At 41.0% G+C, this 27,923-nt stretch overlaps 2 protein-coding genes across 11 annotated transcripts in view; one reads left to right on the forward strand and one right to left on the reverse strand.

The window, feature by feature from the left end:
• LOC114679413 (uncharacterized) lies at positions 1 to 27,778 on the reverse strand. The gene is made up of 5 exons (XM_077938798.1): positions 27,488 to 27,778; positions 26,104 to 27,132; positions 24,062 to 24,168; positions 3,399 to 3,560; positions 1 to 715 (listed from the first exon to the last, which is right to left on the reverse strand). Exons 1-2 carry the CDS (start codon positions 27,776 to 27,778, stop codon positions 26,563 to 26,565), a joined length of 861 nt encoding a protein of 286 aa, XP_077794924.1. The 3' UTR covers positions 1 to 715; positions 3,399 to 3,560; positions 24,062 to 24,168; positions 26,104 to 26,562.
• The window catches only part of TCF12 (transcription factor 12), a 375,360-nt gene continuing 374,323 nt past the window's right edge, over positions 26,887 to 27,923 (forward strand). For 8 of the 10 annotated variants that reach the window (XM_028850968.2, XM_077939465.1, XM_028850969.2 and 5 more), the window contains exon 1: positions 27,205 to 27,467. The gene's annotated coding sequence lies outside the window, so the exon portion shown is untranslated. Of the gene's footprint in view, positions 26,989 to 27,204; positions 27,468 to 27,923 lie in introns of those variants that run through there. The other 2 variants (XM_077939464.1, XM_077939466.1) reach the window with 1 other exon arrangement.

A 27,923-nucleotide genomic window follows, 5' to 3' on the forward strand; every position in this document is an offset into this window, starting at 1 on the left:
TTTATTTTTCTTTTTTTTGAGACAGGGTCTCACTCTGTTGCCTACGTGCAAAGGCTGGAGTGCAATGGTGTGATCACAGCGCACTGCAGCCTCTACCTCTCAGTGTTCAAGTGAACCTCCCATCTCAGCCTCCTGAGTAACTGGGACCACAGGCATGTGCCACCACACCCGGCAATTTTTTTATTTTTTGTAGAGACAGGTTTTTGCCATGTTGCCCAGGCTAGTCTTGAACTCCTGGGCTCAAGTGATCAACCTGCCCCGGTTTCTCAGAGTGCTGGGATTACAGGCATGAGCCACTGTGCCCGGCCCTGACTGAATTTCAAGCTCTTTCCCTAGTCTATTTCCCTTCTACCCTGTGAACCACTCCTCAGTCTACCACTTCCATTTTAGTTAGGTTTTCCCCAGAAGTATATTTATATTCACTCATTCCTATATGTATTTGTTTATGGATCTATCCTCACATAACTTAGTATTTGATTCAGTAAGGATCCACTGGTTACAAGTGACATAAAATCCAACCCAAATTGGTGTAAAGTGAGAAGGGAATGTATTCTCACATACCTGAAAAGTTGAAGATAGTTCTGTTAGATATGGCTTGGCTGAAGAGTTCCAACTATATCATCAAGATTCACATTCTCCACTTGAACCTGTGCAGAGGTTGCAGTGAGCTTGAGATCGCACCATTGCACTCCAGCCTGGGTGACAGAGCAAGACTCTGTCTCAAAAAAAAAAAAAAAAAAAGAGAGAGAGAGATTCAGATTCTCCCCCACATGTTAGCACTCCCCTCTGCTGTTTGCTTCATTCATTCCACAAATGAGCAACCAGAAGCTCCAGACCATCCTCACTACCAACAAAGGTCAAGCGCCCATTCTTTTGTCAGCCAATCAGTGTTGCCAAAAGAATAAGATGCTCAGATTGGCCTGGACTGATTCACAAGCCCATCCCAGGAGTTGTGTCTATCAGTAACACATGAATGGCACAGATGATTTGACTTAAAATAGGGGTATGGTTATCAGAAAAAGAGCAGATGTGTCCTGGGTAATGGAAACAGCAGACACACACACATCCCTGGTATTTTATTGAGGTCTCCAAACATTCTTTCCCTACATATGCCTTCACTGATATCTATGGCTACTCAATGTAATGACATTTTTTTTTTACCACCCAAAATGTACTCACATCTAGGTCCTACAAATAACTCCCAAGTCCAGGATAGTAAGGTGATATGCATGCCTCTCTATCATAAAGCAATTTGATAAAGTTCTTCATGGCCTAGTAACCTAAGGATATATGATAAAATTAACTAGAAAATACTTAATATATAATGACAGAAAAAAAGAACAACTGCAATGAAAACTCTTATTTGGAAATATGAATAATGACAAACACAAAATGTCTCCAATTCATAGCATATGTCATATCTTACTAGACAGGGATAGCAAGGGCTTCGTAACATGAGAGGGGAGAAAGTTCTTTGATCAACCAATCTGGCTGCCATATGTTCTATTTTTGGAGGATCTCTCATTCATTATTTCCTCCATGGTTACGTCTGTAACGGACAATGGGGAGGAGAATCCTTTAGGGACTACACCTCTTCAGCATTCTCCTTCCTGATCTAGTGGGAATTGAAAAATCACTTCCTATGGCAAAGATAATTAGCTTTTACCATCCAAGAGTTGTGAAGCTCTTCTGTTGTATACAATTGTTGCTGAGAACTAGCTACCTAGCCAGGGGCTACATTTCCCAGCCTCCTTGTTAACGTTGCTGAAGTCACATGACTATCTCTGCTGGAATATGAGTGAAAGTAATGTGTACCACTTCTAGCCAATTTGGTTAAGTAGTAGGTATGCCTTTGCCAGTCTTTTTTCCCTCTTCTGGTTGCACCGAGAGGTCTCTAAGGACCTGGAGGACAGTAGAGCCATAAGATAGAAGGAGTCTGGGTAGTTGAATGATTTTGTAGAAGACCACCTGCTACTTAGGGGCACTGATGTTGGACTTTACAAAAGTGAAAAATAAATATCTATTGTGTTAAGCTTAAGTAACCGAGCCTTTCTTCTCCACACTTAGGGTTTCTCTCACAGTACAATTTTCTTTAATTCTTTTTTTTTCTTTTTTTTTTTTTTGAGACAAAGTCTTGCTCTTGTTGCCCAGGCTGGAGTGCAATGGTGTGATCTCGGTTCATGCAATGTCCACTTCCTGGGTTCAAGCAATTCTCCCACCTCAGCTTCCTGAGTAGCTGGGATTACAGGTATGTGCCACCACACCTGGCTAATTTTTGTATTTTTAATAGAGACGGGGTTTCACCATGTTGGCCAGGCTGGTCTTGAACTCCTGACCTCAGGTGATCTGCCTGCCTCGGCCTCCCAAAGTGCTGGGATTACAGGTGTAAGCCACTGCACCTGGCCCAGTTTTCTTTAATTCTTAGTAAACTTCTAGTCTATTTGCATCTGGCCAATTCCATGGGGGGGGGGGATTCCAAAGCCAGAGGATTTTTTTAAGCTTCAGTCTTTGAATCTAGATTTTCATCTGAGCATTTTTGTCTTTTAGTAATAGGCCCTGGTATTCTAACTTAAAGGCCTCTATTTTGGTTTCTGCCTGATAACAATTTGAAACAATAGCCACTGGGTTTGCAAGGGGAGGGAGTGATGCAAGGGGAGGGAGTGAGCTGGTGGTGGAGGGAGTAGAATTGAGTAACTATTACCTTTCTCAGCAGGCAGGAATTGCTTGAAAGAGGCCTGAGTGTATTAAGACTTCTCCCTAGTGCCAATCTTATCCATTCTTGCTTTCATTAACATTAACATTCTCTTGGGGCTTTTTCAACCCTTTATGGCTTCAGATTATTGATGTTTCTGTCATCTTTTATTGCAGCCTATAAGCAAAAATGTTCACTTGTAGCAAAGTGATATCTTTTCCTCTCTGCCTTAGATAAATCAATCTCAGTCCTAAGTTTGAGTCTTTCTTATAGGACATTACTAAAAACTAACAAGTAATAGTTGATATATTTTAGTATCTGACCTTTTAACAACAGGCCCTTTTACATTTTATCCTTGATAGGCACATGTTCTGAATCCCCCTATACAACAGGTGTCAGTTTAACCTACTGCTTTGCTATTAAAGTCCCAGCCTGATACCAATGAGGCCTCATCTGAATCAACTACTTCAACATTTCTGGATCTTTCTGTTACTAATCCCCACTCCTGGTACCAATTTATGAATTGTTAGAGCTATTTTAGTGAAAAACTAGTTATGTATTTAGCTTAAGGCATGGTTTGATCCAAGGGCTTAAGCAATGTCATTAGAATTCTATTTCTTTTCATCTCTTGACTCTGTCTTGTGTTGGCTTCATTTTTAGGCTCCATGTGGTGGCTGCTAACAGCTCAAGTTTACATAATCCTTACTGTTAGCAATCTCAGTGGAAGAGTGCATGCCTCCTTCTCACAGGTGCCAGCAATAGTCTTCTTACATTTCATTGGCTCTGATTGGGACATGTGGCTAGAGGAATCCAGTAGCTCAGAGCTGATTCATGTCATTAATGTTTTTGAAAATGAAGTTTACTCCACCTAAAAGACATTGAAGTAACAGAAGAGGAAAATCAGGCGATGGTTGTCAGAAGAAGGGTGAATGGTTAGTAAGAGGCAAACAAACGGAGTGTCTCATTAGATACCAATGTGTAGTGTTTCCTAATTGCTTCACATGTGTTGGTTTTATCTCCTTCACTGGGCTGACTGTAAGTGTCTCAAGAGCAAGATCATGTATTATATGTCTTAACAGTGCCAACTCAGCAGGCAGTCCTTAGATACTAGCTGATTTATGGCCTCTTCTTTTATTACTAAAGATGGCACACTCTACGAAGGTAACGAGAGCTTAATAAAGGGATAATTTATAGAGGGATGGAAGTGGTTAAGGGAACCAACAAGGAATGGTATAGCACTTAAGGACTGGCAACAATGGGAGAACTTAAGCTTGAAGGAACAGGCGAGGGGAGCTATTAGTGGAACCCTGTAAGAGCTGTAGCTCGGAAAGGGATGCCTGACAAAGGCTGTTACTATAAATAAAGAAATACAGTCACTGCCGAAATGTGGCCCAGCAAAGGACTGGGGAATAAACACTTGTCCTCTTTTCTTCCCATCCTCCAAACTTCTGTTGGTACCACCTATTGACCAATCCAGAAACCAGAGGGCTTGTGTGGCACAGTCTGTAGAGTTCAGCTTCCAGTAAAATGCAAGACAAATAGGGTAAAAAATGGACCTGTAGGTGTAAATGGTAAATTGCCAGGATACTCCTCTTATGTTCCTTGAACAACCCTAAGTACAAGCAATTCCTCTTCTGTGTTAACCATATCGATTGGATTTATCTGGAAAATATAACTTTACCCTTTTCAATAGACTTGCTAAATATATAACCAATGTGGTTTAATTTTAATAGCATTTTAAGACTTTAACATTCGTGAATTCATAAATCATAAAAAGCCTATCGTTAGCCCATGTAGTTGAAAAGGTATCGTCATTGTATTGATATGGAACTCCTCAAGAATATTGTACCTGGCAATTCATCAGAAAGTCCTGGCACAGCACTCATCACAGAGTGACAAATTTGATAAATGTTTGATGATTTGAAGAATGATTAAATGAATAAATTAAAGCATTTCAAGCTGGAACACTGTAAGTGGAAAACTAGATGGGTTTTCCTTGTTAGAGGTTGATAATAACTATACAACATCTAGCAATCCTGTCCCTTAAAGCCTGACATCAGCTTCTTAGTTGTTCATCAAGGTCTTATCTCTTACAGAAAATGGAACCGAATAAATTTTCTTTGTCAATCTTCAGAAGTTTCATAATTAACTGTCATGCTAATAAATTCACTATAAAGTCAATTTCAGTTAAGGGACTATTATATTTCCTATCAAAAACTGGGTTTCCTATGGAATTGTCACTCAGATATAAGAAAAATAAATATACTTGCTTCAATAAGTAAACTAGAACTGTAAGTGCCAGTCCAAACTTTCTCTAAAAGATTTTATAGTTAAGCCCAAAATAATCTATACTGCTGTTCTTTCACAATCCTGTGTACATAGGACTTAAAGTCCTATACTTAAAGTCCTGTGTATGTAAGACTTAAGTTTACACAATGCTTTCTTATGTGACACCATTCATTTATTCCAACAAAAAATACTACTGAGAACATGCTATGTGCCACACGTAATCCCTGCCCTCAAGGAACTTACAATATAACAGTGCTTCTCAAACTTTTATGAGACTGAATCACCTGAGGATCTTGTGAAACTACAGATTCTAATTCACTAAGTCTGGGATGGGCCCTGAGACTACATGTCTAACCAGCTCCCTGGTGATGCTGATACCACTTGGAGTAGCAAAAGTCTAATGGATTTATTTAATCTTCACCACAACCACCTCATAGGAAAAGTATCAGTGTTTTGTTTCTTATCTGGAGCACTTAACTATATACAAAACACTGTGCTATGCCTTTTGTAGATAAACAATTCAGTTAGATATAGAGACATAGGCTTTTAGGAAACTCACTATACAGATGCTCCTCCACTTATGAAGGGATTATATTCCAATAAGCCCATTTTAAGTTGAAAATATTGTAAATCACAAATGCATTTAATACACCTACTGAATGTCATAGCCTACCTTAAACACACTCAGAACACTTATACTAGCCTACCGTTGGGGGAAGTTGTCTAACACAATGTCTATTTTATAATAAAGTGCTAAGTATCTTGTGTAATTTATTGAATACTGTACTGAAAGTGAAAAATAGAATGGTTGTATGGGTACTCAACAGTAAAATTTCTACTGAATGTAAATCACTTTTGCACCATCATAAAGTCAAAAAATCCTAAGTGGAACCATTGTCAATCAGGGACTGTCTGTATAGCAGAAACAGCTAGTGTAAAAAGTAGTTATAATTGTATTATTCTGTTTATATAAAATGTCCAGAAAGGGAAAACATATAGAGACAGAAGGCAGATTGGTGTTTCCTGGGCCAGGGGTGAGAATGGTGATTAACTATAAATGATCATGAAGGATCTTTTGGGGGTGATGAAAATGCTTTTAAATTGGATTATAATAATAGCTGCACACCTCAATAAATTTACTAAAAGTATTTGAATTGTACACTTGAAATGAGTGAATTTTATGATATGTAAATTATACTTCAAAAAAATTGTAAAATAATCATGTATAATGTGAAAAAATCCAATAATAAAAACACGTCTTAACTCCCTTTCACAGCCAAGGAAATGGAGCTCATAGAGGCTAATTTGCCCAAACTCACATAACTAGTTGGTGACAGGGTTAGCATATAAATCTAGTCCTATTAAGCCAAAAGCAGTCATTGTCGGAAACCTCCTCTTCAGAGGAGGTATAGAAATGTATGCCAGGAAATAGGTACCCTTCCACCTAGAGGGCATTTGCCTCTCTCTGTGAACCCTCCTCACTCTGTGAGGCAAAGATCATGCTGTGTGGTGACCTAGGTGGCATTCCATAAACATACTGCCATCTGAAAGGGCTGTGCAAGCCAGCTAGTTTCTGGCAGACCCTTTGGCTTCACTGGGGTTTTTAGTTTCAAGCAACAAAAATCAATCCTGTACGATTTGGTAGCAAAGGAATTGGACAGCCCACAGAATCATTATGTGAGTTGAGAACCAAGCTCAAAGCGGTGCAGCCAAGACCAAAGTCCAAAATAATGCTGCAGAGGCAGTCCAGTGAGAAGATTACTATTACTAATGCTGCTGGACATGTTAGACTCTGCTCCTTTCTGCACCAACACCACTGCTTTGGGAACTCAATTTGGCCACAACTGCACCATTGCAAGAGAGAGAGAACTGACAGCTATCCTTGCTCCTTTGTGTTATTAGTTCCTGACTCAAAGTCATGCAGGTGCTTCTGATTAGAGGAGGGTAGCTCATGCACCTGAATCCAAGTTGCAGGGGAGGATGGTGAAGTGACTATGTTTCAACTTCTATCAGTTTCTAGAAAGTGAGAATCAGGCTTTACTTCCTTCTAAGACTCACATACCAGTGCATTCTCCAAGCTTAGACAGTTCAGATGCTGGGCTGGGAAAACATAAACAAAAACAAAAATTCCCCCCAAAACAGATATCCACTACAGCATTGCAGAGTGGTCCATGGAGCAGCAGCATCAATATCAAACGGAAGCTTGTTAGAAATGCAGAATCTCAGGCAGGGTGCAGTGGCTCACGCCTGTAATCCCAGCACTTTGGGAGGCCGAGATGGGTGGATCACGAGGTCAGGAGACCAATACCATCCTGGCTAACTTGGTGAAACCCCGTCTCTACTAAAAAATGCAAAAAATTAGCCAGGTGTGGTGGTGGGTGCCTGTAGTCCCAGCTACTCGGGAGGCTGAGGCAGGAAAATGACGTGAACGTGGGAGGCGGAGCTTGCAGTGAGCCAAGATCGTGCCACTGCACTCCAGCCTGGGCAACAGAGCAAGACTCTGTCTCAAAAAAAAAAAAAAAGAAAGAAAGAAATGCAGAATCTCAGATCCTTTCCAGAATCTCAGATCCTGGTTTGGTTGTGTCCCCACTGAATCTCATCTTGAGTTGTAGCTCCCATAATCCCCACATATCATGGGAGGGAACCAATGGGAGGTAACTGAATCATGGGGCAGGTTTTTCCTATGCTGTTCTTATGATAGTAAATAAGTCTCATGAGATCAAATGGTTTTATAAAGGGCAGTTCCCCTGCACACGCTGTCTTGCCTGCCACCACGTAAGACGTGCCTTTACTCCTCCTTTGCCTTCCGCCATGATTGTGAGGCCTCCCCAGCCACGTGGAACTGTGAGTCCATTAGACCTCTTTTTCTTTATAAATTACCCAGTCTTGGGTATGTCTTTATTAGTGGTGTGAGAATGGACTAATATAGCTTTCTAACAAGCAGTCAGGTGATTTGTATGAATATTACAGTTTGAGAAGTGTTACTCTATAAGACATACTGTTTTAAAAAAAATTTTCAAAGATCACTCATCATTCTGCTCTACTCATTCATAGGGTTACTAGATTTAATGCAGGACATGGCACTCAGTTAAATTTGAATTTTAGATAAACAAGGAATAATTTTTAAAATAAGTGTGTTCCATACAATATTTGTTATACTAAAAAATTATTCCTTGTTTATCTGAAATTCAAATTTAACTGGACATCCTGTATGTTATCCAGTAATCATCCTTACAATCATCCACACAACCCTCACCTTATAATTAAGAAAAATGAAATAAAAGAATGGGAAATTAACATAACTTCCTACTGAAATGCATTTATATCAGTTTTCTATTTTGGCATGGTAGACTATAAGTGTCATGGAAACTGCACAAATCCAAGCACACTCTGCATTCTGCTTAAGCATTTGATGCTTGAGGTCCTCTATAATTTGAAGGGTGAATGTTAACTGTTCTGTGAGGTAAGAGTTATTTTTTTAATATACCTATGAATTTTAACTAATTTCACTTAATGAGTTTTGACCAATAACACCTTTATCTCACAGAACCTGACCATATAGACTGAGTAAATAAAGAAAGTATGTGACGACTCGGTTATATCATTGCTGGGTTACTTCTGGAGACTGCTATTACAACTTCATTTTCTTCCTGAAGAGAAGAGTTGATCAAAAGCAAAACTTGACAAATGGGATCTAATTAAACTAAAGAGCTTCTGTACAGCAAAAGAAACTATCATCAGAGTAAACAGACAACCTACAGAATGGGAGAACATTTTTGCAATCTATCCACCTGACAAAGATCTAATATGCAAAATTTATAAGGAACTTAAATTTACAAGAAAAAAACAAACAACCCCATTAAAAAGTGGGTAAAGGACATGAATAGATACTTCTCAAAAGCAGATATTTATGTGACCAACAAACATATGAAGAAAAGCTCAACATCACTAATCATTAGAGAAATGCAAATCAAAACAACAATGAAATACTGTCTCACACCAGTTAGAGTGGTGATTAAAAAGTCAAGAAACAACAGATACTGACGAGGCTGTAGGAATGCTTTTACACTGTTGGTAGGAATGTAAATTAGTTCAACCATTGTGGAAGACAATATGGTGATTCCTCAGAGACCTAGAACCAGAAATACCATTTGACCCAGCAATCCCATTACTGGGTATATACCCAAAGGAATATAAATCATTCTATTATAAAGATACATGGCATGTGCATGGTCATTGTAGCACTATTCACAATAGCAAAGACATGGGATCAACCCAAGTGCCCATCAGTGATAGACTAGATAAAAAAAATATGGTACATATATAGCATGGACTACTATACACACATAAAAAGGAATGGGATCATGTCCTTTGCAGGGACATGGATGGAGCTGGAAGCCATTATCCTCAGCAAACTAATGCAGGAATAGAAAACCAAACACTACATGTTCTCACTTATAAGTGGGAGCTGAACAATGAGAACACGTAGACAAAGGGAGGGGAACAACACGACTGGGGCCAGTCGGGGGTAGGGGAGCGGGGGGAGGGAGAGCATCAGGATAAATAGCTAATGCATGTGGGGCTTAATACCTAGGAGATGGGTTGATATATGCAGCAAACCACCATGGCACAATTTTGCCTATGTATCAAACCTGCATGTCCTGTACTTATATCCCAGAACCTAAAATAAAATTAAACTTAAAAAAAAGAAAAGAGTTGCTGCCTATGCCCAGCAATTTTAGAAAAATAGTTTTCAAACGTTCTGGGAAAGAGGCAGATTGTATGATATGTCAATCAGAATTAGAAGTATCACATTCAGAAATTAAAGAAAACTTTTAGTACTTTAAAATGCAGTCAGTGGCTCATGCCTGTAATCCTAACACTTGGGGAGGCTGAGGCAGGCCAATCGCTTGAGCCCAGGAGACCAGCCTGGCCAATATGGTGAAACCCTGTCTCTACAAATAATACAATTAAATTAGTCAGACGTGGTGATGTGTGCCTATAGTCCCAGCTGCTTGGGGGGCTGAGGCAGGACCATCACTTGAGCCCGGGAGGTGGAGGCTGCAGTGAGCTGAGATCATACAACTGCACTCCAGCCTAGACGACAGACTGAGACTCTGTCTCCAAAGCAAAATAAAATAAATGTATGACAATTATATGTATTTGTAAGATGGCTTAATTCATTTTTAACATTTAGCTAGTCCAGTTATTTCCAACTGGCCAAACAGGCAATTTTGGGTGGTTGGGAGACACTGACTTTCCTTTTATTACCTTTTGTGTAGTTAAAAGTGGGCCACCTCCAATACAGTTTACCAATAAAAATTTTCCATTTATCATACTCCCACCAAGGCTTATCTTATCCTCTTGGTGAGCAATGAATTGTCCAGGGACTGTGAGAGGGATTACAGTTTCAAAAAGCAGAATATCCTCAGGGACTAATGAGTGTTGGGAACCTAAATATGTATTTGCCCCCATCTCCCAGAGTTTTTATATCACATTTGTTTCCACTTTTTAATTCATTGTTTGCAAGCCCCACCCTAGAGGCAGATATCTGTGATGACTGAATGATGTACCCTGGTCTATAGGCAAGACCACAAATAGACCAGTCAACTAGCCTTACCTTCTTTCTTTTTTTTTTGAGATGGAGTCTCGCTTTGTTAACCAGGCTAGAGTGCAGTGGCGTGATCTCGGCTCACTGCAACCTCCACCTCCCAGGTTCAAGCCTCCCAAGTAGCTGGATTACAGGCATGCACCACCATGCCTGGCTAATTTTTGTGTTTTTAGTAGAGATGAGGTTTCACCATCTTGGCCAGGGTGGTCTCAAACGCTTGACCTCACGTGATCCACCCGCCTCGGCCTCCCCAAGTGCTGGGATTACAGGCGTGAGCCACCGCACCCGGCTACCTTTCTTTAAACATTAAATAATAATACAGAAATATTAGAGAAAACAGAGAGAAATAATAGAGAAAACATTTATAAGTACATTATCAGTCACCTATGCACACTATTTCTATAAAATAGCTTAGTATAGTTATGTGTCACTTAACGATGGTATAAGTTCTGAGAAATGCATTATCAGGTGATTTTATCACTGTGCAATCATCATAGAGTGCACTTACACAAACCTAGATGATATAGCCTACTATACACCTAGGATATGTGTTATAGCCTTATAAACCTGTATAGGATGTTATTATGCTGAATACTATACGCAACTGGAATATAATGGTAATTATTTGTGTATCTAAACATGGAAAAGGTAATGCATTGTGCAAAGACATTACAACAGTTACTACATCACTAGATGATAGAAAATTTTCAGCTCCGTTATAATCTTATGGGACTACCATCTATATATAGATGGTGTATATACATATGTATATACACCATCATATATACCATCATATATACCCACCATTGACCAAAATGTCATTATTTGGTGCATCACTGTACTTATAGTAGAGAACCATTAGAAATTATATAAAGCCCCTTCCCCAAAACAGTGGACCTGTTAAATAAATAATAGTATATGCATACGATGCAGCCATTAAAAATAACATTTTTGGCTGGGCAAGGTGACTCACACCTGTAATCCAGCATTTTGGGAGGCCGAAACGGGAGGATAACTTGAGCCTAGGAAGTTGAGCCATGATGGCACCACTGCACTCCAGCCTGGGGGACAGAGTGAGACCCTGTCTCAAAAACAAACAAACAAACAAAATAACCTTTTGCTGGGTTCTCTGTCACATCAGAAAGTAAGTATAAAAGACTTCTAAGTCATGTCAAAAGGGACTCAGGAACAAACTTGGAGATGCTGCCATTGAACAAAGAGGTGAGGAACAGCTTGAGCATGAATTACATCCGTAATGGATAGATGCATGGTAAATATGTTTTAGTCAGCTCAGATTGATACTCGAAGACAAAAAAAAACCTCTGTTGGTACTTTTGGAAGATGCAAAGAAACCAACTTATTATTTTAAAAACTGGTAAATACAGAGAATGAGTTAAGCATCTAGTTCATTTCTCATGTATAAATTGTACCTCAGGGTAACCCAATAGTTGATGATAGGAACTTCCTCTTTACAGAATATTTCAGCTAATAATTGACACAGAAATGACAGTGTATCATCATATTGTAATCCCTAGTGAAATAATGCAGTTAGGGAATGATCACTAATGATGACTAACTTTTCAAAAAGATTAACAAGCAGATACTTGTCTCCTACATTATTACATATCAAATATTCTTGCCAAAAATCAAACTAGAATTTGATCAAGCCTATGTATCTAAATAATAAGAAAATAGAGAAGATAAAGAAACATGTTAAATTACACTAAAGGAGTTACAATTAGAAAATTCACACTATGGGCCAGGCGTGATGGCTTACACCTATAATCCCAGCACTTTGGGAGGCTGAGTTAGGAGGATTGCTTGCACCCAGAAGTTCAAGATCAGCCTGGAAAATATAATCAGACCTGATCTGTATGAGTTAAAAAAAAAACTTACCCAGGCGTGGTGACTTGTGTCTATAGTCCCAGCTACTCGGGAGGCTGAAGTGGCAGGATCGCTTGAGCCCAGGAGGTCAAGGCTACATTGAGCCCTGATTGCACTACTGCACTCCAGCCTGGGTGACAGAACAAGACCCTGTCTCAAAAACAGAAAAAGGAAGGAAGGAAGGGAGGGAGGGAGGGAGGGAAGGAGGAAGGAAGGAAGGAAGGAAGGAAGGAAGGAAGGAAGGAAGGAAGGAAGGAAGGAAGGAAGGAAGGAAGGAAGGAAGGTCCTATAGGACAAACAACTCAATTTTGCCTCAACAAATCAAATAGAAGAGAAGGAGGGAGAAGCAAAAGATTAAGAGGCTTAAGACACATATCAAATAATGCAACTTTATTTGGATCTCAATTTTGAACAAATTAACTATAAGAAACATGAGACAATTGGGAGAAATTTGAACACTGAATACTTGATGATATTAAAACATTTAAATGAAAACTGTGAGATGTTACAATGATATTGTCATTATATTTTTTAGAAGTGTCCTTATCTTTTAGATGTAAATGAAGAAATATTTGTGAATGAAATGATTTGATATTTGCTTCAAATTAATCTGGAGGTAGAAATGTTTCAATAAATGTTGAAGCTGGGTGGAGGTTCAAAGGGATTCATTTACTATTCTTCCTACTTTTTTATGTGTTTGAAAATTTTCATAAAATAATTAGTTTATAAACTTGTATTGAGAGCATAATCTTAAGTTTGTAATATATATTATGTATGTATACACATGAATGTACATAAACACAGATTAGAAAGGAGAGGAAACATACCAAAAAAATCTTTAGGCTATCTCGTTTTGATGAGATTATAAATGAAATATACATTCTTTCTTATTCTTATTTCTTTCTTATTTTTTGTTTAGGGAAAATAGAGTTTAAGAGGCACAAGATCCAGTTATTTTCAACTCTTTAACCTTGACAAATAATGAAGACCAGAAAAAAATTTTCTCAACTACTAAAAGTTGTCTTTATACGGTGGAACTATATGAGATTTTATTTCAGTTTTTTTACATTTCTGTATTTTTCCATTTTAATATAACAGGGCATCATTTTAGGATTCAGAAAACCAACAAATATTAAATCTAAAGGGACAATTAATTTATGAAGGATAAACAAAATTATTTATGTATACAAGATTTTTTAAAAATACAGGTATAGTTTTTAGGCTTGGTGTAGTGGCTCACGCCTCTAATCCCAGCACTTTGGGAGGCCGAGGCGGGTGGATCACCTGAGGTCAGGAATTTGAGACCTCTACAAAAAAAAAAAAAATACAAAAAATTAACTGGGTGTGGTGGCACATGCCTGTAATCCCAACTATTTAGGAGGCTGAGGCAGGAGACTTGCTTGAGCCCAGGAGGCAGAGGTTGCAGTGAGCCGAGATTGCGTCATTACACTTTAATGTGGGCAACAGAGTGAGACTCTGTCTCAAAACAAACAAACAAACAAGAAAAACAAGAAAAAAAATACAGATGTAAGAAACATTATTTATATTTTACATGCCTGTTTGGCAGATTAACACTAAGGCAAGGATGGAAAAAGAAATCAGATCACTTGTGATTCAACAAATGAATGCAATGAGGCTACATTTCTAAGAAAACTGTATTATTTGCCTAAAAGGGAAATTAAGCACTGGACTAAGAGTGTAGAGAAGGGCTGGCAAAGGAAACCAGGAATGGGAAAAACCAAAGGGTAAATTTCAGGGTGTTTCAGAGAATGTCACTGGTTGGTTAAATCAGAGAAACTGAATTTTACTATCAAATGTAAGAAAGAGTAAGTTCAGAAAGAGATTATGCTTTTATGGTTTCATAGCCTACTTTTTTTCTCCGTAACATTGATACAAGCCTTTTCCAACTGTAAGAAAAACTTTGTGAATTTCATTAAAAAAATACCATGGATAAAAAAAAAATGCCATAGATTTAAAAATTCTCTTGATCTACCATAATTTGTTATTAATTCCTCTTTACTGGATATCTACTTTTAAATCTTATAATGTTTTTCCTTACAAATAAAACTTTTACCCTATTTTCCTGAAAGTAGAAATTTTTTGTAAGTAGAATCACTAGGTCAGGAGTATGAGCATTTAGAAGGCTCTTGAGATATACTGAATAGTTGCTTTCCATAGTGGTTTTTACTATTAATTTATCAATTCCTAATCTACATTCTATCCAGCAGTGTTTATGGGTGCCTATCACTGCATATTCACCAGCATTGATCATCATGTTTTTTAAAATATCCATGCTAATTTGGCAGTTGTAACATGGGATCTCATTTTACTTGCATATCCTTGATAGGTACTCACATTAACTATTTTAAAGCCGTCTTTCATAAATATTCTGTTAGGTACTTCGTCTTAAAATGTAAATCTTTTGAACTGTCTACTGTGTCTAGATCTTTGTTTCTATTTAATTGACAGAATAAACAATGAAACCACTTAGACATATTTACTAAAAGAGTCAGGTTTTAAGAATATTGCACTGATATCTTTGAAATGCAGAGAACAAGTTCCCACTTGAGCATATGTGTTCCTCCCCACCCCCACTGTTTTACCTATTACTTGATGCTAATCATCCTAATGTTTCAGATAGTTATTTTAAGTTCCCTATGTGTGTACCTAGCTGTAAATCAGTTCAATTTACAGACGGAGAAAAAAAAAACACACACACATGGATGTTATTGATGGGTCAGCCACATTCTTGTGCTCTGTCCTTCTGGGACCAATACTTTTTGAGGTGGTCAGGAACAGAAGACTGATCTGTGTGAAGAGACCCTTGCTTCTCTGAGAGAAGTTAACAGATCCTTTGGGGATAAGCCTATGATTTTGATTTCTCATTAGCATCGTGAGCTTCATTCAAGTGTGACTGACAGTCACACAAGTCAATACAGGAGCACTTTGGGAGAGCCAAGTTAGAGTTTTTTTTTTTTTTTATAGATTAATGCTTCTGTTCTTACAGGGTTCATTGGAAAAACAAATCAGAGCACTTTTGATTCAATAAATGAATGTAACGAAGCTACATTTCTGAGAAAACTGTATTATTTGGCTAAAAGGGAAATAAAATACTAAATCCCTTGTTCAAATAAAAATGTTACTGAAGTAAATGAAAGTATATTCTAGATGATTATTAATGCTTTCATTTTCACTTTCTTTAATTCTATTTTAAGTCATATCTAAAGACTAAATGCAACTCAGATTTAGAAAGCAAAGAAAATTTATATATTTGGCAGTTTTAATCCCATCAACCATACTTTATGAAAACTTGAATAATGCCGAGATGGAAAATATCAGATCATTAGAAATAGAGTGGAAGAGGGTAGCCAAAGACCCAGGAAATAATGAGCAAATCTCATCTACGATTTTCCTCAGCTTTCGTTCCCAATTCCAGAGGAAGTAGATATCCCTCAATGTAAAAGATGTTTAAAATGTTCAATGGCATTCTTTTATTGTGCTACTGAATACAGTTTGAAAGCTTAAGGTGAACATTTGAGCTTAATGTTTAAAGATTAGAAACAATTAAAAGAAAAAAAACTCCAGTAGGCTTATAATGCAAATAGAATAGGAAAAATTATACTAAGACATCTCAAATTTAAAGAACAATGTCCCAATCACAAAAACTTAATGTGTAATTGCATAAAAAATGCCAGTGGAGTGAAATCAGAAATTCAACAGATGGTCCCCAAATAAAATATTTCTGCAGTATATAAGAACAATTGTTCCCTAACTCTTCTTAAATAAAAGTGTGAATAATTAAATGCAATTTAAATCATCTAATCCAAATCAATCAATTCGTTTTTATGAAATCACCCAGGGGAATCAAGACAAGGTAACTTTCACTGAAAATACAATTTCTCATTTAATTAATAAACAACTACTGAGGAATTATTGGCATTAGTAGGAAGACACATCTATTAATAAAAAAAAATAAATACAATATAAACCTTTACCGTTGAAGAACTCCTAGTTGAAGGAAACTGATCATATGCAACTAAGAATTTGAGAATACTGACCATGATTTTTTGATGAATGTTCAAATAAACAACAGATTGACTATTATAACAGACTGAATTTTCCTAAGATGCCAGTGACTTGTAAGAAAAGATTTACAAGATCTGACACGTGGTGAGAGCTGAACTTGGTGTCACATAGTGTCCTTTTTCTGGACTTTTCACCAGTAATAAGTTTTGCTTTTAGCAACCATTTAAACATGGTTAATTTAACCAGCCTGGGCAATATAGTGAGATCTCGCTACACAAAATACAAAAATTAGCTGGCGTGGTGGTGCATGCCTGTGGTTCCCTCTACTTGGGAGGCTGAAGCAGGAGGATTACTTGAGCCCAGGAGGTAGAAGCTGCAGTGAGCCGTGATTGCACCACTGTACTCCGGCCTGGGCAACAGAGCAAGTTCCCGTCTCAAAGAAAAAAAAGGTTTAAATGCATTTTTATTCTTTTTAGCGTTGCTGTATCTTGTTAAATACATCTCTCCAGTAGTCTTTATCTATTCAAGGTAAATGTACTCTGGCAGGCCAACTTATGTTCATCTTAATTTTCCTGAGCTGTTAAGGACCTCACAGGGCCACTATTCTAAAGACATTGTTTCTCAAACTTCAGTGGGCATAAGAATCACAGGAAGGGCTTGTTAAAAAAATGGGTTGCAGCTGGGTGTGGGGGGCTCACACCTCTAATCCCAGCACTTCGGGAAGCCTAGACGGGCGGATCACACGGTCAAGAAATTGAGACCATCCTGGCCAACATGGTGAAACCCCATCTCTACTAAAAATACAAAGATTAGCCAGGCATGGTGGCGTGCGTCTGTAGTCCCAGCTACTCGGGAGGCTGGAACAGGAAAATCGCTTGAATCCGGGAGGCGGAGGTCGCAGTGAGCCGAGATCGGATCACTGCACTCCAGCCTGAGTGACAAAGCGAGATTCTGTCTAGTCTCAAAAAACAAACAAACAAACAAACAAAAATAGATTGTTAGCCCAACCCTCAGAATTTCTGGAATGGGGTTCTACTCACTGAGTAGGTCTTGAATGGAGCCCCAAAATTTGGATTTCTAATTAGTTGCCAGGTGATAGTAATACTACTCATCCAGGAATCACAATATGAGAACCACCGTTCCAAGTGATATCTATTTGCTTGTTTTCAGGTAAGATAGTTGAGATCACAAGAAGAGTTGAAGAAACCAAGAAAGAATTTTCTTATTCCCTTGAAAATCTCAGGTCTGGTTCTGTGTATTCATGTATTCAACGTCAATCTTTTCCCTTCTGCAGGGTTCTGGTATTGGGTGTCTTTTTTTTTTTTTTTTTTTTGAGACGGAGTTTCGCTCTTGTCTCCCAGGCTGGAGTGCAATGGCGCAATCTCCGCTCACTGAAACCTCTGCCTCCCGGGTCCAAGTGATTCTCCTGCCTCAGCCTTCCGAGTAGCTGGGATTACAGGCACCCACCATCAGCATTTTGTTGCTCGATTCTTAAACATGACACACAACCAACAAATATCAGACATTTGAGGGAGGACTCTCTTGTGGGAGAGAGAAATTGAAATAACAAAAAGTGAACTGGTGAAAACAGAGACTAAAGAAAGAAAAGAAAACTATATATAGTTAGAAATATTTACTATTTCTAGAGTTACATGAGATATATATATATACAGACAGAGAGAGAGAGAGAGAGAGAGAGAGTCAGGAGAAAGTTGCAACCATGAAACAAAAGCAGACAGAATAATTTTTTTTTAAAGAAGAAATAGTGTTCAGGATATAAAAAAAAAGAGCCTTAGGATTGAAAATAGGAGGCTGGGCACGGTGGCTCATGCCTTTAATCCTAGCATTTTGGGAGGCAGAGGTGGATGGATTGCCTGAGCTCAGGAGTTTGAGACCAGCTTGGGCAAAACCAGTGAAACACTGTATCTACTTAAAAAATAAAAATAAAAATAAAAATAAAGGAAAAGGAAAAGAAAAGAAAATAGGAAAGTAGAAATGAAAAAAAAAAAAAAAGATTAGAAAAGAAAATGAAGGAAATTTCCTAGAAGGCAAAGCAGAAAGACAGAGAAGACCAGTTCAAGAAGTTCAGAATTCAAATAGTAAGAGCTCAAAAAAAAGAAGCAAATGAATAATCTAAGAAAAATTCTCTGAACTGAAGTATAAATTACCAAATTTAATGAATTCATCCAGTGGACACCACAATGGATTAAAAATACATCTACACCAAAGTCTGTGATCAGGAAATCTGAGTACACAGCAGACAAAAAGAAGAACTTTAAGCTTCCAGACAGGACACAAAAGAGGACAAATGGAAAGGACTGAAAGTAAAAAATGGCATCCATTGTTTTACAACAACATTGGAAGCAAGTGGGCAATGGAACAAGACTTTCAAATATTCTTTTATTTTTTTTGAGACAGAGTCTCACTCGGTCGCCCAGGTTGGAGTGCAGTGGCTGTTACACGTGCAGTCACAGCACACTACGGCCTCCAATTCCTGGGCTCAAGCAATCCCCTCACCTCAGCCTTCAGCATAACTGGGACAAGAAATGTGCCCCACTACGCCCAGCTTCTCATATGCATATTTCTAATAGTTAGATCTCAAGTTACTCACTAGAATGAGAGAAGCGTTCCAAACACCAAATACCTTTTTGGAATACATCCCTGCCATGTATTTGAAAAAGCAGGTGCAGGCTTGGCGTGGTGGCTCATGCCTGTAATCCCAGCACTTTGGGAGGCCGAGGTGGGCAGATCACCTGAGGTCAAGAGTTAGAGACCAGCCTGACCAACAACCCCATCTCTACTAAAAATACAAAAAAATTAGCCAGGCATGGTGGTGGGCGCCTGTAATCCCAGCTACTTCGGAGGTTGAGGCAAGAGAATCACTTGAACCTGGGAGTCAGAGGTTGCAGTGAGCCAAGACTGTGCCACTGCACTCCAGCCTCGGTGACAGAGTGGGACTCTGTGTCAAAAAAAAAAAAAAAAAAAGAAAAGGCAGGTGCTTAGGAACTAAGCCAACAAATAGAACTGTATTCAAAATCTGAAAAAAGACTAGATTACTTATTCTGCTTTGTTTGGAATTAAAACATTGTTTGGAATTTAAACCTGTCCTTGTTTGGAATTTAAAAGTTTGAAAATTGATGTTGAGTACCAACAGGGACTGAAGACAACCCATTAGAATGTAAGCTCCATGGAGCCAGGATTTTTTTTTTTCCTTTTTTTTCTAGTTTTTTCATTAGTATAGTCCAAGCATAGAAGACAGTTCTGGCACCAAGTATGTATTTAATATATATTTATTCAATTGATGAAAAACTGAAAGAATAAATGAATGCCGGAGACAGTTAAGAGTCTACAAAATAGCAGCTGAATTTATAAGTACTCAAGCTTTTGAAAAATTAAATTTTCATTCATAACTTTCTACTGATTACCTTTACAACCAAACCTGCAAAAGAATGGTAGTGGATATTTGTCATAGTCCAATATGATGAATGACCATCATCTTTTTAAACAATTTGTTTTTTCTTTTTTTGAGACAAAGTCTCACTCTGTCACCCAGGGTAGAATACAGTAGTGCAAACACGGCTCACTGCAGACTCAGCCTCCTAGGTTCAAGCAGTCCTCTCGCCTCAGCCTCCCAGGCACCTGGAACCACAGGTGCATGCTACCATATCCAGCTATTTTTTTTTATTTTTTGTAGAGATGGGGTCTTGCCATGTTGCCCAGGCTGGTTTCAAACTCATGGGCTCAAGCAATCCTCCCCTTAGCCTCCCAAAGTACTGGGATTACAGGTGTGGGCCACTATGTTAAACAACCATACTACATTAAAGGACATTTTTGTGGTATTAAATGACATTTTCATTTCAGCCTCGACCTGCTGGGCTCAAGCGATTCTCCTGCCTCAGTCTCCTGAGTAGCTGGGACTACAGGCATGTGCCATCATGCTCAGCTAATTTTTAAATTTTTTGTAGAGACAGGGTTTCCCTGTTTCTCAGTCTGGTCTTGAACTACTGGGCCCAAGCCATTCACCCACCTCGGCCTCCCAAAGTGCTGGAATCACAGGCATGAGCCATTGCATCCAACAACGATTCTTTTAACAACAGCTATCCCTTCCCTATTCTGATCATATGACTGGCAAATCACCAAATACTTAAGTTTTTAGTCTGTACAAGTTTTACTTTACTGGCAAAAGGGAGGATTTATTCACGTGCTTTGATATGGTATTCTTTGCTTTTTGATTTTTTTCTTAGTATCTATTTTGGAATAATTAATCCTTAATCTGTGGGAGTAGCCTACACAAATCTCTAAATATGTAAACTGACTTCCATCATGCTATTACAAGAACACATGAGTTAGGCCCTCCTTCCTTAAAAAGATACCCAATATGGCCGGGCACAGTGGCTTACGCCGGTAATCCCAGCACTGTGGGAAGCCAAGGCAGGCAGATCAACTGAGGTCAGGAGTTCGCGACCAACCTGGACAACATGGTGAAACCCTGTCTCTACTAAAAATACAAAAATTAGATGGGCATGGTGGCAGGTGCCTATAATCCCAGCTATTCAGGAGGCTGGGACATGAGAATCGCTTAAACTTGGGAGGTGGAGGTTGCAGTGAGCCGAGATTGCACCATTGTACTCCAGCCTGCAACAGAGCGTGACACCGTCTAAAACAAAACAAAACAAAACAAAAACCAACCAAACAAAAAATTGGGGGCACCAGGTGCGGTGGTTCACACCTGTAATTCCAGCACTTAGGGAGGCTGAGGCAGGCAGATCACTTGAGCCCAGGAGTTTCAGACTAGCCTGGGCAACATGGTGAAACTCTGTCTCTACAAAAATATACAAAAATTAGCCTGGCATGGTGGTGTGCGCCTGTGATCCTAGCTACTCGGGAGGCTGAGGCTGGAGGATTCCTTGAGCCCACGAGGTTGAGGCTGCAGTGAGCCATGATTGCACCACTGTACTCTAGCCTGGGCGACAGAGCAAAACCCTGTTTGAAAAAAAAAATTGTTTTGAAAATTTCATTACTGATGTCTTAATGTGGTTTTGGGAAGGAACAAAATTTGGACCATGTGTTCAACTGCCATCTCTACCTAGAAGTGAATAACGATTAATTTCTCAATACATGTTTTTCGAGCATTTACTACTTGCTAGGCACTGTGCCAAGATATACATAGAAATATGGAGAAAAGTTATTACTCATTTTGCTTGATTAACTCTACTAAGTTTAAAAAAATGGAAATCTCTCTCTAAGTTTGATGCCCTAGATTGTTTAACAGTTTTTTTTTCCTTTCTTGGCCTCTGAATTTGTCTTGATTTTGGTGTAAATGTGTGTTTTTTTAAAATATGAAAGAAGAGATTCTAAAGGGGAAAAAGATATTGAGTGTAAGATATTGAGTGACAATTGGGGGGGGCATGTCCTCAAATCTGAATATAGCATTTGTATAAGCCATCTAAGTGTCTTAAATAGTGGATAAAAATGATATTAGCAAAGAGTAGAGAACTATTTTATCTATCAACATTCAGAGAGAAAAAACGAAATCACTACCAGGAAATACCACAAAAGTGGGAGGTTCTTGCTGGTTGGTGGAAAAGAATGCTGAGAGTAGACATTCTCATTATCATTAATAGAATGATCTCATTGGTCATTAGTAGAATTTGGCTCATGAGAGAGTAAAAGGTCTTGGCTTTTCGTTCATCAGTGATGGTAGTGCCATGAATTGAGGATACTACTTCTTATTAAACTCACTGTTACAGAAATTGTCCCTGTTGATCACAAGGGGATAGTTATTCTCCTTTTCTCTTTTCTGAGACAGGGTTTCATTCCCATTGCCCAGGCTGGAGTGCAATGGTGCAATCTTGGCTCACTGCAGCCTCCGCCTCCCAGGCTCAAGCAATCCTCCTGCCTCAGCCTCCCAAATAGCTGGGACTACAGGCACACACCACCATGCCCAGCTAATTTTTGTATTTTTTGTAGACACAGGGTTTCGTCATATTGCCCAGGCTGGTCTGAAACTCCTGGGCTCAAGCAATCCACCAGCCTCAGCCTCCCAAAGTGTTGGGATTACAGGCGTAAGCCACTGCGCCTGGCCAGTTATTCTCCTATAGAGCAGGAAGCTACCAGACGGTCTATTAGCCATCAACCTTGGATCCTAGTGGATAACGTTAGGAGGCCAGTCACTTCATCCAGATAGCAATTTACTACTCCCACTTAACACCTGACTTGATTCTCTTCTCTCCTTCTCCTCTTAGCTTCCTAGAATACTTGTCTTCTAAAAAGGGGCCAAGGCTAAGTCAATCTGCCAAGGAAGCAAAAAGCCCATTGCTTTGGCTACTTTTCCTTTTGACTATAAAGGTTTCTCCGGGCAACTCAGGTGTCCTTGATAAAATATGCATAGGTGTGTTCAAGGATGAAGTGTGTGTGTTGTGTGCGTGGGGAGGCTGAAACCATGTTGACAGAATTCCTATGTCTGTCCAGTAGTGGATTACAGTGAATGGACAGTGAATTAAGCTCTATTAGATTGCTGGGCATGGTGGCTCATGCCTATAATCCCAGCACTTTGGAAGGCTGAGGTGAGACGAGCACTTGAGCCCAGGAGTTCGAGACCAGCCTGAGCCATATAGTGATACCTTGTCTCTACAAAGAAAAGTTTAAAAATTAGCCAGGCATGGTGGCATGTACCTGTAATCTCAGGTATTTCAGAGGCTGAGGTGGAAGGATCACCTGATCCCAAGAGGCAAACATGCAGTGAGCTGAGATTGTGTCACAACACTTTAATTTGTGCAATAGAGTGAGACCTTTTCTCAAAAAAAAAAAAAAAAAAAAAAAATCTATTAGATTGTAACTTCCTTGAGGGCAGTATGGGTTTTAGACTTTCTGTCCTGAAACATTTAACACCATGCCTGGCATGTAAGAAATGCACATTAAATACTTTTCAATATTAATTTATTGATAGTGATTAACTTATACTACAGAAATAGTACTATTAATTAATGCTGAATTTGTATTACTTAGTTGTTTCTCTCTGAACTTTTCAATAAAGGCTTCTGGATCTATCTAGATGGGTCAGCAAAGGCCCAGAAATGAGTTAAAAGTGATACAAAACTCCACTTTTTATATTCTTTTTGTCTTCTTTGTAAGTCAGAGCTATTATAGGAGATTCACTGGTGGGAATCATTTTCTCTTATTAAAAATGACACACGCGGCCGGGCGCGGTGGCTCAAGCCTGTAATCCCAGCACTTTGGGAGGCCGAGATGGGCAGATCACAAGGTCAGGAGATCGAGACCATCTTGGCTAACATGGTGAAACCCCGTCTCTACTAAAAAATACAAAAAGCTAGCCGGGCGAGGTGGCGGGCACCTGTAGTCCCAGCTACTCGGGAGGCTGAGGCAGAAGACTGGCGTAAACCCGTGAGACAGAGCTTGCAGTGAGCTGAGATCCAGCCACTGCAGTCCAGCCTGGGCGAAAGAGCGAGACTCCGTCTCAAAAAAAAAAAAAAAAAAGACACATGCAAAGGCTGTATTATGAAAAATAATTTCAAGTTATAACGTCAAATGAATGATACCTTTAATTCCAGCTCCTCCTTTTTGGGTCTGCTATGCTCTTGGCACTATGTTAGGTGCATGGTACTGGCAGATGCATGTCGGTCCGAACCCTCAAGGAGTTCACAATCTAATAAAGAAAATAAATTATAAAGTAAAGCTATATGGGCCATAATAGATATGAAAAACTTCACCAATCAGTCCCTAAGTAATGAGGGAGCCCCTATGACTAAAGGTTTGGGCAGACAGATATTCTTCCTCTGCGCTAGTTGTGTGAGAAGGATGAGAAGAAAATCTTGAAAACAGCATAAATCCTACATGTGGGATCACATACCTTCTCCTTCCCCAAGATTTCTCTCCAGTTTTACCATGGAGTCATAGAATCTTATCGCAGTGCGATGGTTTGAATGTGTCCCCCAAAAGTTCATGTGTTGAAAACTTAACCCCCAATGCAACAGTGTTGAGAACTGGGACCTTTAAGAGGGACGTCAAAGAGGGTAGAGTCCTCATGAATGGATTACTCTCTGTTGTGTGTGCTCACTTGCCCTTCTACATGGGATAACACAGCAAGAAGGCTCTCTAGAGATGCCAGTTCTTGGACTTACCAGGCTCCAGAACCATGAGCCAAATAAACTTCTTTATAAATCACTGAGTTTATGGTATTCTGTTAGTAGCAGGAGAGAATGAACTCAAACACATGGGAATGGGGCCTTAAGTTATCTAATCAGACTTCCTACCTGATGTTTATGTTTATGTCTTTGCTACTAAAAAAATGGTCATTGGGCTGGCACTGTGTAGACCATACTAGATTACAGACAACAGAAAATTCGAATCCGATTGGTCTAATCAGTGAAGAACTCAGAAGTTGCTTGATTCGGAGCCTCAAAAATGTCACCAAAGCCAGGTGTGGTGGCTCATGCCTGTAATCCCAGTGCTTTGGGAGCCTGAGGAGGGCAGATCACTTGAGGTCAGGAATTTGAGACCAGCCTGGCCAAAACATGACTGGTGTAAACACCTGGCCAAAACAGCCTGGTGAAAACATGACTCTACTAAAAAAAATAAAAAATTAGTTGGGCATGGTGGCACACGCCTGTAATCCCTGCTACTTGGGAGGTTGAGGCAGGAGAATCGCTTGAACCTGGGAGATGGAGGTTGCAGTGAACTGAGATCCTGCCACCGCCCTCCAGCCTGGGTGACAGAGCCAGACTACGTTTCAAAAAAAAAAAAAAGTCACCTAAGATCAGATCTCAATGTATGTTTTCTTGATGTCTGCTTTATTTTAACCTGACTAGACTTGTGTTTGGAAGATGGCTACCCACCATCCAGGGAACCCGATTTTTGGGGACATGTAGAAAAAAGCGCTCTCACAAAATGGAAGAAAAACTTTTCCCAAGACAGACCAGGAAATTGCTTCTCTCATTGGCCCAAATACGTTACGCCCATTGCCAACCAATAACTGTGGCAGGGAATGGGATTATGCTGTTTTAGGTTGGAATTGTGCTACGTTGCTTAGATTGGAACCACCTGCCCCTGTAAGTAGGCAGAGCAGGGATGTGACTAAGAACTGGGCTTGTTTACCCAGATAAGGAAGAGTGGATATTGGGGAGTCTAGGCCACCACAGGATCTGTCATAAATTTTAGGTACAGCCAATGCAGAGCCTTGGAAATCCACCTGACAGCTCCGGTTGTACCATCCGCCCTCTGTATCTGGGGTTTCCAAATTCTGGGGTTCAACCAATTGAAAACAAAAAAGGTAGTTAGGCTTATCAGGCCTGAAAATATACGAAAATACAGAACCTGAAATATAGCCTGAAAGTGTACTGAAAATATAGAGATTTCTTTGGATGATTATTCCCTAAATACACTTTAACAACTATTTACATAGCATTTGCATTGTATTAGGTTTTATAAGTAATCTAGAGATGATTTAAAGTATATGGGAAAACACACCATTTTTACGTAACAGACTTGAACATCTTAGAAAATCCAGAGTCCGGGAACCAATCCCACGGATACAGAGACAACTGTACTAAGTACAGTAATGGCATATGGTAGCTGAATCTACCTCTCTTTCCATGCCAGTCCGGAATCCAAAGGCTCCTTCTTGCCATGTTGTCCTCAGGCGTCGGTTGCTTCCTTCCATTTGTTACTTTGTGTCTTCTTTCCTCAGTGTTTCTTCTGCGTGGGCCTTACTGGTCTTTACCCACTCACTTACCTAAGAGTCAAAACACTGGCTGCCATTCAAGAAAATCTCACTTCCAGCCCAGAATCGAAGAACTGAGGTTTATTTTGTCTTCTTTCTACTCTGGGGCTTCTTTGAGGCCAAGTTCAGAACTTGCGCACAAGACAGTGGCTGTGTGACAGAGCCACCCTGGGCTGTCTCCGTTAGATGAAGAGACTGGCTTGATCCATTCCCAAGAACTCGTCCCACGTGCAATTCCTGTGGCTCCGAATGGGATTTGGGTGGGAGGAGGTGATTGGAGATGTGGGGTCTTGGTGAGTGGGGTATTTGAGAACCTGAAGCTCACACGGCTTTTTCTGGTTTGAGGGAGGTTTGCCCTTTCTCCTGCATTCGGCTCAGCATCGAATCTGAGCGGCCGCGCCTCCTCGCGGAACGGCCGAGGAGGCTGGGTCTCCCGTCCCCACGCGCGCGGTGTCTGCGCCCACTGCAGCCCTCCTGGGCGGGAGCCTCTGGGCCCAGCTTAGGGTGGCGTCCAGCGTGACCTGCTCGGGAATGGCAGCCTTCAGTGCTCTGCGGCCTCGCGTTGCGGGAAGTTCGGGGACCTGGGCTGTGGATCCAGATGCTCCCACAGTTGTGTCTCCGTCGCTCCGCTTCGGGGGCCGAGAACCAGCAAGACCAACGCGAGGAGGCGCCACAGTGCCTGCCGCCCCGCTCCCAGGGGGCCCGGACGAGGCTTCCTCGGCGAGCGGTCGGGGCCTCCTTCTCGAGGTGCCTGCGAGCGCCTCCTGCCCCTCCCTGCCGGCCCCAACTCCGTCCCGCCTCACCCGACCGCGGGCTTTGTCCACCCGCCGCGGTGCGGCTCCTCCCAGTGCCCCGCCGGCTCCTCCCCGCCCCCTCTGCCGGCCCCACTTCCTAGGCGGCGGAGCGGGCCGGGGAGGAAAGGGTTAACTCGCGGCTCTTCCCGGCGCGGAGGGATCCGGAGGCGAGCCGAGCGCGGTGGTGAGGCCGCCTCAGCGAAAAAAATGTCCGCCTGAGGAGACCCACAAGTTCTATTCGGGGGGACCCACAGCCCGCCCCGGGAGGAAAGGGCGGCCAGGCCCGAAAGCCGCCTCCCCCGCCCAGACCAGAGAGCTCGTGCGGGGCAAAGTGAACCGAGCCGCTGGGCGGTGCAAGGGGAAGCCCAAGCCCGCTTTCCCGGCCAAAGTGAACTTTAATCGGGGTGGTTGGATGCGGAGACGGGGCGGCAGGTAATTGCGGGCTAGCGAGCGGGAGGGGGCGGCGCGGCGGGGCTGGGGGCTGCGGGACGCCGCCGCGTCCCTGGTGGAGCGGGGGCGCCCCCGTCCCCCGCCTCAACTCCGCGCCCCTTTGTACAGCGCCAAACCCGGGGTCCCCTCCAAGTTGGGGAGCGGAGTGGAGGCGGAGGCTCGAGTCGCGGGCGCTCAGGCCCGCTGGCGGCGCGCTCGGCCTGTGCGCCCCGTTTGGCTCTCGACTCGGGCCGGCGCCCAGGCTCCGGGGCGCGCGGGAGATCGGGCGGCTTCGGCCGCGGAGCCAGGCTCATTGTTCGGCAGGTCCGGGGCAGGGCAGCAAAAGTGGGAGGAGGCCGAGCCTGGGGAGGAGGACGCCGGACGAGAGCGAGACTAGTTGTCGGCGTTTCTGTTTTCTGTTTAAAACGCCCTTGGATGCGCCGGGGGTGCTTTCCGACC

The sequence above is a fragment of the Macaca mulatta genome, chromosome 7 (assembly GCF_049350105.2).
Source record: "Macaca mulatta isolate MMU2019108-1 chromosome 7, T2T-MMU8v2.0, whole genome shotgun sequence".
NCBI lineage: Eukaryota > Metazoa > Chordata > Mammalia > Primates > Cercopithecidae > Macaca > Macaca mulatta.